At 44.6% G+C, this 19,348-nt stretch overlaps 1 protein-coding gene across 1 annotated transcript in view; it reads left to right on the forward strand.

The window, feature by feature from the left end:
• Window positions 1-19,348, forward strand: part of LOC117036321 (guanylate cyclase 2G-like) — a 38,608-nt gene that overhangs the window by 17,773 nt on the left and 1,487 nt on the right. Inside the window, 10 exon segments of the mRNA XM_033131139.1 lie at window positions 1,856-1,938; window positions 2,639-2,768; window positions 3,295-3,366; window positions 9,005-9,173; window positions 10,530-10,727; window positions 12,154-12,157; window positions 13,993-14,133; window positions 15,091-15,283; window positions 16,883-17,081; window positions 18,220-18,324. Of these exon segments, the coding sequence (XP_032987030.1) occupies window positions 1,856-1,938; window positions 2,639-2,768; window positions 3,295-3,366; window positions 9,005-9,173; window positions 10,530-10,727; window positions 12,154-12,157; window positions 13,993-14,133; window positions 15,091-15,283; window positions 16,883-17,081; window positions 18,220-18,324 (1,294 nt within the window).

Genomic DNA, 19,348 nt, shown 5'->3' on the forward strand with positions numbered 1-19,348 from the left:
TCTGGGGAGCTGAATTTTAAATTGTATATCATTTTAATTAATTTACATTTAATTGGCACCATGGGGCTAGTGACTATCTTATGGGCCAGTATAGTCCTAGACCATGGGTTGTTTCACCCTTGGTGCTTTCGCCCTGATAAATCAGGTGCGGGTATTGATGCTTCTCCAGCATAGAAGTCTGCAGTGTAATTCCTTCCCGCCCGTTCTTACCCTCTTTTCCATTCCCCCAACCATTATGGTTGCCTGTGCTTAGCACTCCTTCAGAAGGTCAAAGGTCCTGGGGAAAAGTTTTGTAAAGCAAAAAAAAAAAATACCGATATTTATTCTTTCAAATGAAAGTCCCAGAGAGTAAGTAAGGGCAGAAAGCTCCAAGCAAGGGAGGACTTACGCTCTAAATTGGGTTTAGCAAAGATTGGAGCCAAGTCATTCCCTAGGCAACTGCACCTATTTTTCTAAATGTTTACTTGAGTTTTCAAGCTACAAAAAATCTCCTTGGATATCATCACCCATAAACCCCTAAGGACCTCCATTCATACAAAACTGTGTGTCATAGAATCAACTCGCCATTTAGAGATGGAAACCGACAGTCTACAGCATATCACTATTGGTTAATCTTCCTAAAAATGTTCTTTAGAGTATATAGACTTGAGTTTGTGTACTTGAGTTTGTCTCCCTCAAACCTCATACATCATACAGTCAACATGATTCCCCATGTGTGTTGACCGTAACATAGTTCCCAAACTCTTTCACCAGGGACTCAAGGCTCTCTACAGCCTAGCCCCAATCTACTTTCAGAAGCTTTTCTTTTTCTTTCTTGGCCTAGATCCTATACTCATCCAGTTGGTCTTGCTGATTATGCCATGTATGTTTCATCTTCAGAAAATGCGATGGCTGTTGCCCCCTCCTCCACCCCATCTGGAACCTTCTTATTCTTCACTGTTCAACTTAGTCATCACCTCTTCCGAGGAGCCTTTCCTCCATCCCATAGGAATCCCTTCCTCTTTGGAACTCCCATCATAGTCCTGAGTCCTTTGCAATTAATTCCATACTAAAAGTGGCAGATACCGGGTTGACATTTAACTCATACTGAGGCTTACCGTCTCTTGTGTCCAGACTCTATCCCTTCTTCTACCCAGATCTTTCCAGGTTGTTCTATGTTCTATGTGGTGATTAAGTGACTCTCTACAAGCAGACTCAATAGGTAATAACAATCAGATATGGCATGTACTGAAAACTTGATATGTGCCACGCATTAAGTAAACAGGGTTACATGTTTTAACTAATTTAATCCTTGACACAGCCATATGAGATAGGTATTACTTTCAATCTCCATTTTTCAGAGGAGGTAATGGAGGCTTGGAGGCATGAATCCCTTGCTCAAGGTTATTCAGGTAGTAAGTGGTAGAAATGAGCTTTGAACTAGGTATCTGACTCCAGACGTACACTTATGACCTCAACTCACTATTTCTGTGAAGGATAAAGGGACATTATTGCAGAACAGAAAGAGTGTACTCTTGGAGTCAGATGTTCACATTCTGGCTGTACCTCCTACAAATGTGTGACCTTGGACAAGTTACCTCACCTGGGTGAGCCATTCTGAAATGAGCTAATCATTCCCACCTTGTAGGACTGTGATGCCTAGTAACTGGGATAGTCTATGTTGAGCAGCTAGCTCAGTGCCTGGACGTAGCATACAGCCCTCCCGACGGCTGATTCGGGCAGTGGGGAGCTTGACAATCCCTGTCTTAGGCTGATTTCTTCCCAGTCTTCCTGTTCCCCTTCCTAGCTGTTTCAGAGTCGAGCTTTTTCTGGATCGTCTTGGGTTAAGAACATTCCACTTTATCTCTGGTTCCAGGGAAACCATGTAGCCATCTGCTATGTTGGTAACCAAGCGGAAGCCTGGATCAGGAAGCCATCTGTGCTGCAGGAAATCCGCTGGTGAGGCCCCGGCCCCTGGGAGGAGACCAAGTGGCGCTGCTCTCCTGCTCTCCGTTGCCAGTTCCCTGTCCCCCCTAGGGTGGAAGTAGCCCCAGTCCAAAGGAGCAAGGGAGGAAAGCAGCTTCCCTTCACTACTGCCACAGTCCCGACGGTCCCTACTTTAGACCTCAGACCTTTTGGCCTGCAGGTCCCCGAAGCCCGGGGTCCCTCCTAGTCTCGCTCTTTTCCCTTAATTCTTCCTGGCCTTAATTCTGCCTCTTCATTCTTTGTGTCTGTGATGGCTGCTCACCTCCCTTGAACCTGACGTTTGGAGGGAGTCAGGTGCATGAGGTCTGACTTCTTGCTGCGAATCTACGATCTGGCCCACACACTGGTATGGACAGCCATAAACACCAGGAAGCAGGGCTGGGCCTATTGACAGTGATGTGATTTTAGTTAATCTCCATGGCTGAGGTTAGACTTTGATCATCCCTTTGGTGTATTTGCTGGAGGCAGACTGCCTGGATTTGCCTCCCAACTCGGCCACTGATGAGTTGTATGACCTTCCACACGTTACTTTACCTCTTGAGCGTCAGTTTCCTCATCTGTAAAATGGGAGCAGTCATAATTCTTATCGCACAGGGTCTTTGCGAGCATTAACTGAGAGTATGTAAAGCACATAGCATAGTCCCCAGCACAGAAGACATACTATAATCATAAGTTATGATTCCCATTATTATTTTCAGGTGTATGAATTAAGGCACGAAAACATTGTTCCCTTCTATGACATTTGCACAGAACCACCCAACGTCTGCATTGTCACCCAGTATTGCAAAAAAGAAAGTCTTAAGGTAAGTGAAATACAAATCTCACCTTAAGTTTGATTGGCAGCAGCTAATAAAGAACCTTATCAAGTTCTTTCGTCCCTTCCTCCAAGAACAATTACTCTCTGGTCTAATTGCAAGACCTGAATTATCTTGCTGGGCCTGTGGGGATCAAATTATCAGTGGAGTTGACAAGTGTCTGGTTTCCTTTGTTCTGGGTGGAAACTGTCTGAGCTTGGTTTCATCTCCAAGGCTGTCACAGCTACTCCTGAATTGCATTCCTGGGCCCATCCTACCCATGGTATGTGACCATTAGCTTTTTGCTGGGAACAAGGAAGTGTTTGTAAAACTCAAGACTGAGTAGCTTTCTCGATATTGAGTCAGGTTGTGGTATTTCCTGGGAAACAGTCACTCGATTTAGAGTGCTCTGTGTCAGGTTTTATTAGTTCTGATCAAAACCATCCAACGTATTAGAACCAAGTCCATTCCATATATGAAGCTTACTGTGCTTCCGGTTGAATCACTGGTGATATTTTATATACTTGTTTTTCAGGATGTTTTGAGAAACTCAGGTAATGAAATGGATTGGATATTTAAGCTCTCATTTGCATATGACATAGTCAATGTGAGTATAGCATAAGCTTATTTAAAGAACAAATACCATAGTGTTTTGGGGTTTTTCTGAGCCTTGGATTAAATTGAACTGTAATCTTTCCTGAAAATTCTGGTCCTCCTCAGCTCTTCTCTTCAAAGTGATCCCACTTCTAAAATCTGCCATTTCAGATTGTCCATTCTTTTCTCTCCCCCTGATCTCAAGTAAATATCAAGAGAATAAGTATTTTACACTAACGTTGGAAGAGATGCTAGGTTTACCCAATCAGGAAAGAACTGGGTACATATTACATTTTAGGATAGAACCTTTTACTCCAAAGAAAATCTAATTAAAGCAAGCTGGAGTTGGGGTTTCCTAATACCCCTTGCTTCTCCCATGTCCAGAAAATTGGGATCAGTGCCACAAAGCTGTTATACAAGGGACACAGATCTGCAAAAGTATATAAGGAGACAGAATCTTTACTTTGGGCAAAGAGGGCTGTGGAGGCTGCAAAAAAGAGGCAAATAGTAATAATAATACTATAATAATAATAATAGCTCAAATATATTTAGTGTTTTTTTTGGCTCAAATACTTTCTAGCACTCTGTATATATAAATTTGCTTAATTCTCACAACAAAATCTAAGGTAGACCTGTTATTATCCCCATTTCACAGATGGGAGGTAAGTCAGGTGGGCCATGTCAGCATGGACGAAGCATCTTGAGGCTGATCTCCTCAACCTGGGCTAAAATATAGCTGCTCTTTCTAAACTCACGTTATCCGTTTTTACCGTAAGAGAGGAACAAGCCAATGATCTAGGAGTGGGTTCTGGTGAGCAAGCTCCCCAGTCTGACACATGGGCAACAGGGCACGTTATCTGCCAATCAATAGTCCATCCATCAACCAAGACTCCTGTGGGCAAGACTCAGCCTGGGTGTTGTGAGGGGTACACTGGTGAAATATAATGTCCTTCTGGAGTATCGGGACAGTGACTCATTGAGTGGCTTCTGACTTTTGGTCGCTTCTTTGGACCTCCGCCTCCCTGTAGGTTTAATATGATTGATGAGGCCTGATTGACCGCCAAACGCTTTTCTTTCTCAAGGATTTAATTGTTCTTTGTTTCTCAGGAGTTGGATCTTAATGGCCTTGTGAGATTTCGATGGCCTAGGCCCTAATGGGAAGCCAGCGTATTGTAACCAAGCAAGTTAGACAAACAGAAACCTCCTTGTGATTGGGTTTCCATGGGCAACACTGGGCCACCACTGTCATCATTTCAGTCAACTTTACTGAGCATCTGTTAATAGTTTATCTTACTCTGGGCATGTCTGTAGGAAGACAAGCACTTGTTTCCAATTTAAATGGCTTAAAATCTAACTAGAGAATAAAGTTAAAAAACAGGAGATATACATATAAAATCATTTAAGTGGCGGGGGTACAGTTACAAAATCGGAGAATCTGACGTAGCATCCTCTCCTACTCTGGGCTCCTCTCTTCTTCCCTTCAGCCAGTTTTCCCTTCCCTTCCCAGCAAGCTCAGGGAAGTACTCTCAACTTCCGATGGTCTGTCTCCTGCCCCATTCAAAACAGTTGACATCGTTTATATTGCATGTGAAGAGAAAGCTAGTAAATTGTCACCAAGGGTGAATGCCCAATACATTTAGTCTGTGCCGGTGTGGGCATTTGGCTTTCAAGAAGCGTTAAGCCAAAGGTTTCTCTGGAGAAATTCTGGAGTGGGTGAGAGAGACAAGGAAAGGATCTCCCTCGTGATCATCAGCTACTCCAGGTCACTGGGTCTGTCCCCTGCTCCATGCCAGAAGGACAGCTTGACGCCTTGCTTTGGAAGGATCGCTGCCTCTCGAAATGGAGTGTGCACCTTACGGGATTGTGTAAGGAAGTCACAGTGAGCTAGCTCAAGGCACAGGTTGGCCCCTCCTGGCCAGTTACTCTGCCGGCGTTCCTGGAACCGGGACTAAGAATAACAGAAATGTCACTGCAGCCTCTTCGAGCTTTGCCCTGGGTGCCTTTGACATGAAACCAGTCACTGAGTCGAGTTCTGTGGTCAGGTTGTGCTTCTGCCTGTCACATACCAATCATAAAAGCAGTTCTTCTCCTGATGTCTATTTGACGAGAACTACCCGTGTACCAGGTATCAGAGAGATGAATATTTACTCCATTTCAAGAAGACAAAAGTGAGGCTTAGTAGGTAAAGTAACTGCCCAACTGGTAAGAGGCAGATTGGGGCTTGCAGTCCATCTGTCTCCACAGGTTGAGTCTTTCCTTCCATGCTATGCTTCCTCCTTGCCAAGTACCAGAGAGCACAGATGTGGGATCCAGAGATAGGGGCCCTGTGGGCCACCCCCAACTTTCCAATAGGTAAATGAATATAACTAACAGACATGTAGGTGATAGAATTGCCAAAATGCATAAAATGTGGTTCATAGATTGTGCACCTCTCTTATGGTTCTATTTGTTCTATGACAATATACGTAGAGTCATGCATTTCCATCAAGATAGAAAAACAACAACAAAGAGATATGTGCTGTCTCCTGGAGAGAACTATGTAGGATTCCGAGTGTCCCCAAGCAAGTCATTTATGGAGCTCATTAATGGAATGAGCTCCGCTAATATCCTTAGATGTCAGGGGGATTTGGTGGTGACCAGAATGTCAAATGACTCATGCCTGGGGTGAGCCTGGCACTAAGAAGGGCAGGGACGGTTGTGTGTGTCAGGGGCCTGCAGCAGTCTCCATGAGGTCAGACAGAACTCTGGATTGGACATAGGTCTCCCCAGATTTCAAGCCCAGACCTAGGCAGTTGGAGAAATTCCAGTTTCCCTGGAGAAATTCCAGAGGCAGCCCCAGCCAGGCCCACTCCAGTTGAGTGGGTTGCATTTCTAAAATGTGATTCAACTTTATAATCTCAAAAACAAACAAGCCACATTGATACAGAAACATGACCTCCTGCATTTTTTTTTAGTGGGGGGTGCAAGGGTGATGTATCCACGTCCTACGTGTTTCCTTATTGCTTTCTGTATTAGCCTGTACTTCTAAAGCAATATTGGCTCGGGGCTCTGCTAATGCGGATGGTGACTCAGCCTGTCATCACTGCTGGAGGAAGAGGTGAGTCCCCCAGCCAGTGCGCAAGAGGCCTGAGGACCCTGGCCCTGGGTGCACTAGTCCATCAGGAGCCCTCGCTTCTGTTCCTCCTTGTTGGAACATGGAGGGTCAGTCCTTCCTCAAGGCCATGCCCATGGGTGACTTCACCCCCTTCTCCGCTGGACTTGAGAATCATTTGAACCTGGCTGTTCTTGTGTGTGGGTGTTACCTTTGACCCACCCTCCCCCCTCCTCCTCTATACTCACCCAGGGCCCTGGAAACAATAAGATCGAGTGGTTTAGACGTGGCTGGTCTTCCAAGGCAACCCAGCCTGGGTGTATATCTCAGCTCTGTCCCCACTCCTTGGGAACAGTTTAAAACCCCAAGTTTCCTCACTGGGAAAGAGAGAATGAGAATATTAACCTGCCTCAGGACAAGCTAAATGTAAAAGGTACTCTCCTCCCAGAACTTCAGTGCATAGTGCAAAATAAGTCTCCTAGAAAGGTTTCTTGTTATTTGTTTGTTCGTCATGAATCCATATTACAGTGTGGATGTCCATGGAACCTTGAGGTGCAAATGCAGTGCTCAGTCACTTCTCACTCTCTGCCCTTCATAGGCTAATCTCATCAGCAAAGGGGCCATTGGTCAGGAGGGTGGACTTGAGAATCACACTGCAGAATCCCCAGTGCAGCCCTGCGGCTGGCTGGCTCTGTGACCTGGGCTAGTTTCATTTCTCTGTTTTCCCCTTTTCTCACCTATAACATGAGGTTGACGGTAATACCACCTACCCCCTCAAGGTCACTAGGATTAATTACATGACCTAGTTTAAGTAAGGGACTTAGATGGATACTTGGCATAAAGTTAGCACCGTAAACTTAAAAAAAAAAAAAATCTGTTAACCGCCTTGAGAGAGAGACATTGACATTTTCACTTTTGCCCTGAAACCTCTGGGCTGACGCAGGTATGAGGAGGCCCAGGGTACCCAGGTCAGTACAGGTAGAATGTCACAGCCCCTTACCTGTGACATACCGGGGCTATCGGTTTTCTATGAGCTTCCAAACTTCAGAAAGTATTCTGAAAATGAATGATTCAGGGATTCAGATTAAAGATATAGAGAGCCTTTATGCCAGTCTTTTAAGTCCAAGAAACTGGAAATGTTGAATAAATATTATTTATGTGCTTTCTCATGAAGTCATCCAGGAAGGTAAAATAAAAAACAAAATAAAATAAAAAATAAAAAATAAAATAAACAAAATGACAAACAATGGGTCCCTCTAGCTCCCCAAACTATTACAGTTTGCTTCTGAAATGCAGTCGCCCCGTTCCCTTTAATCTTCATTTCACCACTTCTAGGTCTGCCCTTGGAAATATCGGAGAAATACAAATGTCTGTTTCTCTAATCATGTTTCAAATACAACAGTCCTCGTTTTCCAAATCGATATCTCCTGCCACCTGTCCTCCCAATATAATTGTTTTCCTCCTCAACTCTAACGCTTTCTTTGAGCCCTTCCTCGCTGCCCGTGGAAGGACCCACCCCCTCTGCCCTCATCTCCTTGTTGAATGAGAATTATCCCTGCCTTTCTTTTTTAAAATTAAATTTATTGTGGTAACATTGATCAATAACATACGTTTCAGGTTATTAATAATATTACGTTTCAGGTGTACAGTTTTTATAATACATCATCTGTATGTTGCACATTCACCACCCAAAGTCTAGTCTCCTTCCATCACCATATATTTGACCCTCCTTCTCTCCTACCTCCCTTCCCCTCTGATAGCCACCACACTGTTATACTTGTTTTGTTGGTTTGTTTGTTGCTTTCTGTTTTATATCCCACATACGAGGGATATATAGGATAAGGCTCTTGTCCTTTTCCATCTGACTTATTTCACTTAGCATGATATGCTCAGGATCCATCCATGTTGTCACAAATGACAATATTTCATCATATTTTATGGATGAGTAGTATTCCATTGTATATATGTACCACATTTTCTTTAGTCATCCATTGAAGGACACTTGGGTTGTTTCCATGTCTTAGCTATTGTATCACTGCCTTTGTGACTCACTTAGCAAGCTTTTCTGATTAAGCACATATTCTGGATCATATTTGCACAACATTTGCATTATAATTTATAGTGGATATTTACTTTGTGTCATGAACCATGCTTGGTGTCTCACATGCATTATTACATTTAATTTCCACAGCCACCCTATGCGGTAGGGATCATTGTCTTCTCCACTTTGATGAGAAGAATGAGGCTTACAGGGGTAAGGCAACTTGCCCTCTACCAAGTGGTAGAGCTGGGATTTGAACTCAGGAGTCTGACCACTAGGCTCTATTTATCTTAAGCTGGCCTTGCCTTCATCGCTCCACACAGAGAGGCCAGAGTTGTTTTCTCCTTTTTGGGTGTCATGCCCAGGTTGACCCTTTGGGTGAGACGCTGCGTCAGTGGCTCTTGAACGTAAAGGTGGGCACGGGCCCTACGCCGGGTCTGTGCATCTGTGTTCCTGTCCATCTTCCAGGGGTTTCCTTCGGCACCTGCTCTAATTCATTTGCTCATTTCACTCTCCCAGGGCATGCTGTTCCTCCACAGGAGCCCACCGGGGTCCCATGGCAACCTGAAGCCTTCCAACTGCCTGGTGGATGGTTGGATGCAGGTGAAGCTGTCAGTATTTGGGCAGTGGGAACTCAAGAATGGTCGGACGTACAAAACATATAATGAGAAAAAGATGGACCAGGCAGGTAACCGCTGGCAGGTCTTGCACCACTAGCTATCGGCAGAGGTCAGGGATTCCTTATCCCATCTCTGTTTCCTAATGCTCATGTGCACAGGTGCCTGCAGGTGGGGTTTCCGCTGTAGCTGACAGCATGTGACTGTTCAGTTCACCCAAGGGGACAAGGAAAAATAGCCCCACAGGTGTCATGAGTCCATAGTGTGATGTCTGAGTTAGGAGACTAGTTCTCATCCCAGCTCAGCTGGGCGACCTGAAGCAAGTCGCTGTCCTTCTCTGTGGTCCTCTGTGTCCCATCACATCTTCTTCTCAGTGGAGAATGACGATCTGCCAGACACTTTAAAGATGAAGAGTCCGGCAGTCCTCTGTCTTCTCTGTGCTCCAGTATCACTTGAGAAGCTTTTAAAAATATGTAGGTGGCTGGGTCCCACCCTGTATCAACTGAATCGGAATATCTGAAGATGGGGTCTGGGCGTTGTATTGTTTTTTAAATGTGCCCAAGTGATTCTGATACTCATCTCAACACCAGACCCACCACCTGGAGGGTAACCCTCCTTTTCACATAAGCAAATTGAGTCTTGGGGACTCTTCCTATGTGTCCAAAGCTAGCTGAGCGCTCATGAGTCTCACTCACACATAGCCGTGCCCTGTGGAGCCCAGCGCCCTCAACCCTGACCGCCTGTCTCTGGAACAGCAGTTCTGCTGAGTGCACGTGGGGAGGCTTCTGTAACGGGATGAGATGGTGTCGGACAAAAACAGAAAGGGAGCTGGAAACTTCTTAGTAGCCACTCCCATGGACCCATCTCCCAATATATTTTCTTTCTGTGATTATATCCTACAGTAACATACACCTATACACCTCCCTGCAAAAAGAAATGGAGGTACATAAAATATCCATAATGGACAGAATGCAGACTGGTGGTGCTAAGGGGTTGGGAGTAGAGGGGAACAGGGAGAAACCGCTATAAAGGGCACAGAATTTTATTTTGGGGTGATGGAAGTGTCTTAGGTAGAGACGGTGGTTGCACAACATTGCGAATGCACTAAATGTCACTGAAATGTCCACGTTAAAATGATTGATTTTATGTTATGTAGTCAGTACAGAAAGGAAAAAGGAAAATGAAAACCTCCTGTAATTGCACAGCTCTGAGTTAACCACTGTTAACACGTCAGTGCCTGTCCTTCCTGATTATTTCTCTCTCTTCATGTCCACAGACCCCGAATGCCCTGTAAGTCAGGCACCATCAGGGCTGACTTCTCAGGGGCTGGATGCTTTCATTTCCCCCGAGCTACCCTGAGGCACAAGGGACGACTTCCCGGTTCGCTCTGGCAGCTCTCTCTCTCTCCATTTCTCGTTGCTTTACAGAGCTCTATTGGACGGCTCCAGACCTGTTGGGGCTCTCAGAGGTACCCCGGTCAGGCACCCCAAAGGGAGACGTTTACAGCTTTGTCGTTCTGATGGGGGAGCTGATCCATCATCAAGACCACGGACCTTTTGGCAATCGCTGCGAGACACCAGACGTTAATGCTGGGAGCGTCTCCTTGGCAGGCTTTGGTCATCGGGGTTAGCTTGTAAATGATTATTTTAGAAAATGTTTATTAATTTTCAATTTAGTTCATTCTTATTTTTTTATTTTTAAAATTTATATTTAAAAAAATTAGAAAACAATTGCAGTTTGGTTAAAAAAAAATCAAGGAACTCAGAATTACATAATTTACTCTAAAACAGCAGCCGGATCCCATTGGACGACCAGTCAGATAGCGTTACATGCTACGTATTATTGATGGATACCACGTTTTGGCTGTTTGACATTTTTTGCTGTTGCAAATCACTGCAACTAGCAGCCTTGTGTCTTTGTGGACATGTGTGAGTGTTTCTTCAGGACAGATTTCTGTCCATGAACATGAAGAGATAAGTGTATTTTAAATATATTTAAATTTTTTGATAAATGCTGCCCAATTGTCGACTTACAAAGGATATAATCAGGCTTTTTTGTTTCGTTTTGTTTTGGTTCTTTGCTAGGTTGTCTCTTAACGCATTCCACTAGAGAACTGTAGTAGGAAATACAGGAAAGTTTGATCAAGATTAGAAAAATGGAACCTCTTGGAACTGTTATTTTCCACCTTAGCTGCACATTGGAATTACACGGGGAACTTTAAAAACTACTGATACCTGCATCTCAGCCTCGGAGATTCTGATGCCTGCCTGGCATCACGGTTTTGAAAGCTCCTGGGGGATGTTAATATGGAGCCCAGGCTGAGAACCATTGTCTTGGAGAGAGGACAGGGGTGTGTGTGTGTGTGTGTGTGTGTGTGTGACAGAGAGAGAGAGAGAGAGAGAGAGAGAGAGAGAGAGAGAGAGAGAGAGAGAGAGAGAGAGAGAGACGGAGAGACGGAGAGAGAGAGATTCTATGTACACCCAGCCCACCTTTCTCTCTTGATTTTTTTTTTCTTTTTTCTTTTCCCTTGCCTACCATTTCTAGTCTGTCCCCCAATCGTCCATCTCAGGTCTCATCTTTAGATCACCATGCATTCCCTGGAGACTTTTCCAAGTCAGGGGCCTGTCCAAGTGTATGTAGTTGCTTTGAAAGCAGATTCCAGTTTCTAATTTATGGCTAAATGGAGCAGAGATGAGACTAATCCAAAAAGGTTAATGTAAAATCCAGGTGCATCTGACTTTGGAACCAAGCAGCTATCCAGATCTTCCCAAACTGAGCCCAGGCAGGAACCCGCCTAACTTGCTCAGCTGCCATCTGATTGTGCCCGCTGGGGTGGGGGTGAGAAGACTGAGGACAACTGCTCTGTTTCCCCCTCATTGTAGTCCTCTGCTCACAAGGTGAAATGGCAGCTGGCCACATGGGACTATGTATACATGGGGCTGTAACTAGGAGAAGTGCATTGTATACCTGAGTTCTTCCATTAACTTCTCATACTTTTCTACAAATAATTCTGGTTCAGGGAATTGAATATCAATTCTCTGTGCACACTAGACCGGTGGGTCTCAGATGTTAGTGTTCCTCAGAATCACCTGGTTTGCTAAAACAGAACTGGTCCCACCCTCAGGGTTTCTGACTCAGTAGGGTTTTTTTTGGGGGGAGGGGGTTGGGTATTAGCATTTCCATCAAGTTCCCAGGTGATGGTGAAGACCACAGTTTGAGAAGCACTGGTCTAGTGTGGTCCCTGGACCGGCAGCATCTGCATCACCTGGGAACTTGTTAGAAATGCAAATATTTAAGCCCTGATCCAGAACTTCTGAATCAGAAACTGTGGAGGAGGGTCCAGAATCTATGTTTTAGTAAGTCCGTCTCCCCCAGGTGATTCTACATAAGGAAATATGTGTGTGTATGTATACTAACCGGTATGCATACATACATCTATAGCTACCCGTTTGTATTTATATGAAGCTAAACATGAGTTCATACTGACATCTCCAATGTCATTACCACTTGGTTTATTTATTCTAGTCTCCCCGCTATCGCTTCCCAATAGTGAGATCCCGGCTGCCTCCATCCATTTACTTATTTGTTCAATCCCAGCATAGGTGTGTAGTACTCCCAGAGTTGTTGATCTGTACCTCTGGAAGAAACAATCTTACCAGCTGGAATATAGTAATTATGAATAATTCCTTTTGTATTTAGTCTTATTGTCTCTGGTCATTTCAGAAGGTAAGCCAGCAGTTGCCCCACCGCTTTTAGTGAGGTTGTGTCATGCATTTGCAATATAGTTAGATTCTTTTGTCTTAAGTCTGATCCTGACTTGAGGTCATCCAATCTCCCAACTGATATTTTGAAAAGTTAGCATTCTTTAAGGTTCATTCTTTCTGCCATAAAGTCCTATGGGTTTTGGCAAATAGATAATGTCATGTATCCACCATTATGATATCATACAGAATAGTTTTATCACCCTGAAAAAATTCTGGTCCTTCACCTATTTAACCTTCTTTTGTCTCCCAAACTGCTGGCAGCCTCTGGTCTGTTTTCTGTCTTTATAATCTTGCCTTTTCCAGAATGTCATATAAACAGAAGCATATAGTTTATAGCCTTTTCAGATTTGCTTCTTATACTTAGTAAGACATATTTAAGATTCATCCATGTTGTTGCATCTACAGTATTCTTATACCGAAACATGTGTACATTGTTGTCAGAATATTATTTCCTTTACAAAGCCTAGTTAAGCAGAATGTTTAATACACTTTGGTAGAGGCTGATGAGGAAGTGAAAGAAAGTAGGTTTACAAAGTTGGATACATAAGCAGAACATAGTGGTAACATTTATTATTTGTTGAAATATCTTTTATGTCACATATTGTATGGAATGCAAAATTGTATAAAGCACACTTTTCTTCTTCTTTCCTTCCTTCGAAACCATTTGGTGTCGTCATCTGAAAAAAAAAAAGAATGACCTGTCCTAAAATGTACATTTTTGATTGGCTGTGATGATGGCAGGTTGGCAAGTGGGGGAGGGCAGGGAAGGCCACCATTTTGCAGTACCCGCCGGGTTCCGGACATGGCTCTAGGTACTTGGTACTCATTATCTCCCTGAATCCTTAGAACCACCCTGCAAGGTGTGTATTATTATCCTCATTTTCCAAATGAAGAAACTGAGGTTCAGAGGAGTAAAGGGAGCAGCTCAAGGTCACAGAGCTGGTAAAGGCCAGGCTGTGTCTTGCCACGTGGCCTCATTGTCATTTCACTGAGGTCCGTTGGCAAGCCTGAAGTAGGAAACCTTAAGGGCAAGACATGTTTTCTTGGAATGTATAGCTGGAAATTGTGTTCTACTGTGGCCCTAAAGTTCTTGGAAAAAGTTGTTAATGTGTGGTTTCTTTTAAAGCCACGTGAACATACTAGACAGTATGGTGAGCAAGCTGCAAATGTACACCAATCACCTGGAGGAGGTGGTGGAAGAGAGGACCAACCAGCTGATGGCAGAGAAGAGGAAGGTGGATAAGCTTCTGTCCACAATACTGCCCAGGTATTCCAGAGCTCTGAGGACCTTGACAAAGGAACCCAGGAAGCAACAGCATCGCCATCGAAGAGGCCCCATAGGGACAGAGTATTTCCTTTGTTCTTTTCCGAAGAGGACATCGGATTCTCCTAAAATGGTTCAAGCATTTTGCGTGTAATTTGGTACACACTCTAAAGGGAGATAGAGGCAAAGGCCCTTGAATCCATAGGAATAGAAAGTGTAGATCTTTTACATGGAAGATGGTGGATGCAGCAACAAAGAGTGACCACCAGATGGCGCTCCAGTTCCATGAGTCCGGTTAGTTGCTCACTTCCCAGTAGGAGTTCAGCTTGTACATTCAAAACCTTTGCATAATACAATATGTACCCATGATTTTAGATTCAAAAGTTGCTTCCTTTGGGGCTCTGTTTTCACCTGTGCACTCTCTAAACACTTGGCAGAAGCATCTGCTGTTAAAATTTTTGCACCCTTCCTATATATCTTGAGAAAAGAAAAGGGGTTGGGGATTTGAATGTGAGATTAGTTGATTGGTTGATTGAAGGTTGATTGGTGAGATTGGTTGGTAGAGATAATGTGAGATTGGTTGATTGAAGTGAAAATATTGATTTATGGATCAGTGAATGCCTATATTTGCTTCCACATCTGTAGACTGAGTCTTTATAATCAAACCCTAATAACCAATAGGGGAAAATGATTGCCCTCTGGGAGAAAATCTTTTTGTAAAGACGTTTGTGACCTGCTCTCCCCGCCCCCAATTTATAACCACCAGTTAAAATCTCTTTTTTGAGAAAATGCAGGTGGAGAAATGGGTGTCAAAAAAAAATCCCTCCAGATAATGGATTTTGTTAACCGATAACCTAACCCACCGAAGCAAAAGGATCTACCAGGGTCACCTTGTAGGGGTCTGTAGGAGACAAGATGAATATGACACTGTTCAAAAATGATCCTTTCCTCTGGTTTCAGCTTCACTGGAGAACAGCTCATAGCTGGAAGGTCTGTGGAACCAGAACCTTTTGAGTCCGAGACCATCTTTTTCTCTGACATTGTTGGATTCACAAAACTCTGTTCTCTCAGCTCCCCCCGGCAAGTTGTAAAGCTCCTCAATGACCTGTACAATTTATTCGATCACATCATTAAAACTTGCGACGTGTATAAGGTGAGGCACTGGCTGCTGGGTTGTGAGGGAACATGTGCTCCTGTCCGCGGTGTCCTGGGCGTGAGTGAGGATAAACCTGGCCCTAGACGTCAGGGAGGGGGGCAGTTTATCTCAATTCATGGCAGAAACTTAATATTTTATTCCTGTTTGTTTTCTTAGAAAAGGGCTTATTTTATCACAGATGTATGTATTTATCAAGAAGTATCAGTTGTTCCCTCTGTTTCCTTCCACGATTTCATCTTATAGTAAACACACTTTCTTAACTCACAGTAAATACGTTTCTAAAAGAGGCATTGGCCTTCGACTGGCGAATTCCTCCAGTTCCCTCCTGAATATTTCCTTCAGATTCAGAGAGTCTCATATTTACTCTTCCTTAAAGGTTGGATCTTGTGTGAGTCTCACTTCTGTTACCATGATCCTTAGCAATTCAGGGGAAGATAACCTCCCACGTTTAGACTGTCAGACTCGTGGCTAAAGGAGAGACCACATAAAGGTGGCCACCTTATGTGTTTTCTGACTGTCCAGATGGAGCTGGATCATGATTCCAGGGCGCCCATGTTCACACCTGCCTGGTGGGCAGCCACAGTGCACCAGCTTGGATCATGATTCTGGGGCTCTGCCCTGGAAATTTGCGGGACAGCGTGGCATGACCCTCAGTCACATGTCCTCAATGGTTATCCCCCAACATTCCCCAAAGATGTTGCCTCTGTTTAAGGAGGAAGGAAATGCTGGTATGGATAATTTCGAAGACCAGATCACATATACCCAACACAAGTCGGACCTGCTTGGCTCAGGAGAACCGCCTCTGGGATTTCCGCTTAGTGTTATCTTCTCCGTTGTGTTTTGCGTGAGCGAATGCTAAAAGCAGTTTGTATTTCTAATGGGTGTGTATGTAATGGGAAGAGGTGGCCTCGGAGCCATTAGACTCGTGGACTAGTTGACTGTGTCATTGCAGGGTCCCCAGGAGACTGAGGTGTTCTTACTGCAGGGCTAATGCCTGAAATTCCTCCTTTTCCACAGCACCTTTGGATTCTGCTAAAAGGCAAATGTTTGTGGAAAGGGCTGTGACTTTAAGCTTATACTTGTCATTTATTCTCTGCTGTCAATGAGGGACCTGAAAGCTGATTGTATTAGGATCGGGAGAAAAGAAGACAGATCAGGCCAATACATACATGTACACATGCATATAAATGTATATATTTTGTATAATGTATCCATATAAATATATAGAAGAGCCCTTGTGTGGAGTGAAGACATTTCAGGTTGGGGAAGATGGATTCCACTCGGAGGCTCCATATGGTCCTTCAAGATTTGCCTCATCAGTACACGCTGCCTCGCTGGGTTTAAACTTGAGTTGGCAAAATAGCATCACCACCAGTATGAGGTTTCAGAGGAGGGAGCAGTGACTGTGGTGAGGAGGGCTCAGGGAAGGAAGGCTTTGTGGAAGAACCAAGGCCAGAGCAAACTTAAAGAAATGCTGAAACTTGGATGGAGTGAGGTCCGAGAATGTGACGCTTCAAAGTATGGGGCTTCAAAGCTGGGGTCCGTAATGAGGGGCCTTGGTCTCTGACCCACCTACACCCCCGTGGAGACCACGAGACTACTTTGTTGCTTTATTTTCCGGTTGAAACCATTGGAAATGCATACATGGTGGCTAGTGGACTTCCCATGCGCAAGGGAACCCAGCATGTGGACGAGATTGCCACCGTGTCCTTACATTTCCTCAGTGCCACCATCCACTTCCAGATTGGGCACATGACTGAGGAGAAGCTCCAGCTTCGGATTGGCCTCCACACAGGTAGACAGCACTGATGGCACGCCGCCTTATGGTCCAGGGATGGCGGCAGGTAGTTTTCTTCAAACTCAAGTCCTAGGTCCTAGGCTTCTAGGAACCCTGAAACTGAATGCTAACATCGTAAGGAAATAAAAGGTTGAACTGGTATTTCTAGTTAGCCAGCTTGCTTGGCAACAACAAGGACACACAAAGACTCCAAGGTAGGAAGAGACCAAAACCAGGACAGTTATATTGGGCTGCTTTTCCTCTACGCCTCTGCATCAAATGCTCTTTGATCTGTTCTGTTCCTGTCAAACTCCTGGGCATGTGACTTGTGCAGAAACGACCTGCACTTGGTTTAATGCTCTTTGTCACTGTCTTGAAATTCTTAATAATTTGCAGATGAGGGGTCTCTTATTTTCATTTTAGACTGGGTCCTGCCAGTTATGTAGCCAGACCTGCTCCTAGCTACCCCCGATGGCGTAACTAAAATAAATTCTAAGCCCCCTCAGAATGAATCACTCTCGTCTGTGTGCTGCTGTCGCTTTGTTTACGTCTTCAGTACACGATACCATTCTCATTAATGTGTCTTAGTCAGCTCAGTCGTTGTAACAAAATACCACAGACTGGAAGGCTGAAACCGCAGACACTGACTTTCTCACATTTCTGGGGCTGGGATGTCTAAGATCAGGATTCCAGCGTGGTCCGGTTCTGGTGAGGCCCACTTCCCAGCTTGCAGACGGCTGCCTTCTGGCTGTGTGTTCACATGGTGGAAAAAGAGAGAGCGAGCTGGTGTCTCTTCCTCTTCTTATCTGGGCACTAATCACGGCATGAAGGCCCCACTCATGACCTCATCTAAACCTAATTGCCCCCCAAAAGCCCCACCTTCTAATACCATCATGTTGAGGATTAGGGCTTCACTATGGGAATTTGGAGGGGGACACACAAACATCGATAACAACTAATCATGATGCTTCCCCCCAGAAGTCTGTGGGTTCTATAGTTTGCCTCTTTGTCAACCCAGAGATCTACTGCCAGGCTTTGTGCCAGAGGGCACTTAACAAATATTTATTGGATTGCGTTTGTTGACTTGATGTGCATCGTGGAGCCCTGCCCTCAGGAAATGCAGCCTGGTCCTGTGCATCGGTTGTTCCCTTTGTAGGTCCTGTGGTGGCTGGCGTGGTGGGAATCCCCATGCCCAGGTACAGGTCCTGTCTGTCTGGAGACAGTGTGAACATGGCATCCAGAATGGAAAGCAGCAGTTTGCGTGAGTATCACTTACAGCACTTTGCAAACACAATATTGCTGTCCAGCCAGTCCCCTAACTTTAACCAGAGGGTATTTTTAGAAGGCCCATTTGCATTTTGTCTACTGGTTTCCATTTGAAGGATGAGATCATTAGCCACTTCAGACAAACTGGTCACGAGTTTTGTAGACGGGGTTTTGCACTGTCTTCTTTATGGAGCCATGTAAACACACATGACGGCCTCCTGCCAAGAGTATCCATTGTAAGCAGTCAGGCACACGTGTAATACGGTAATGTAAATGAAGTGCAGCAGTCAGCAAACTTTTTCTGTACAGGGCCAAACAATAAATATTTTAGGCTTTCGTGGTCATAGTTTCCATTGCAGCTACTTCACCTCCGTTGTGTGCGAAAGGGGACTTTTACAATATGTAAATGATGGGTGTGGCCAAGTTCCAATAAAACTTTATTTGCAAACACAGATGGTGGGCTGGATTTGGCCTGTGGGTGGTAATTTGCCTCTCTCTGATGTATAGTTTTGGTGATGCAGAATAAATCTATGGCCAGGAACTTCAGGGGAACATCATGTTTTTTTGCTTCACAGCAATTTTATCTCATTGAAAAACACCTCTGTTTTAGCTTATCCGTAAAGATTTTAAGGATAGATTTTGAAAGTGGAAGGGCTGATGTAGGCTCCAGACCTGACTCTAGTTGCACTTCTGGTCACAAACAACATTGTCAGTGGTATGTCCGAGCTCTGGCACCATCCCAGGAAGCCCGAGGAACCCAGCTGACCTGCAGCCACGGGGAGTGCCCGCTTGCATATGGAGTCAGTTCTGTTTTCTGGTTCTAAACCGGAACATAGTAAAGCTTGAGCAGCACCCAGCAGTGTCTGAGCAATGCCTGGATGGTTGGGGGTTGCAACGCGTGTCCCAGATTTCAGAGAAGTTTTCTGTGATTTGCTTAAGGAGAGGTGCTGGCAGTCTGATAATTCGAGCAGTGTAGCATCCCCTCTCCACCGCAGCCCCAGCCCCACTGACACCGGTAT

The sequence above is a fragment of the Rhinolophus ferrumequinum genome, chromosome 16 (genome assembly GCF_004115265.2).
Source record: "Rhinolophus ferrumequinum isolate MPI-CBG mRhiFer1 chromosome 16, mRhiFer1_v1.p, whole genome shotgun sequence".
NCBI classification, from domain to species: domain Eukaryota; kingdom Metazoa; phylum Chordata; class Mammalia; order Chiroptera; family Rhinolophidae; genus Rhinolophus; species Rhinolophus ferrumequinum.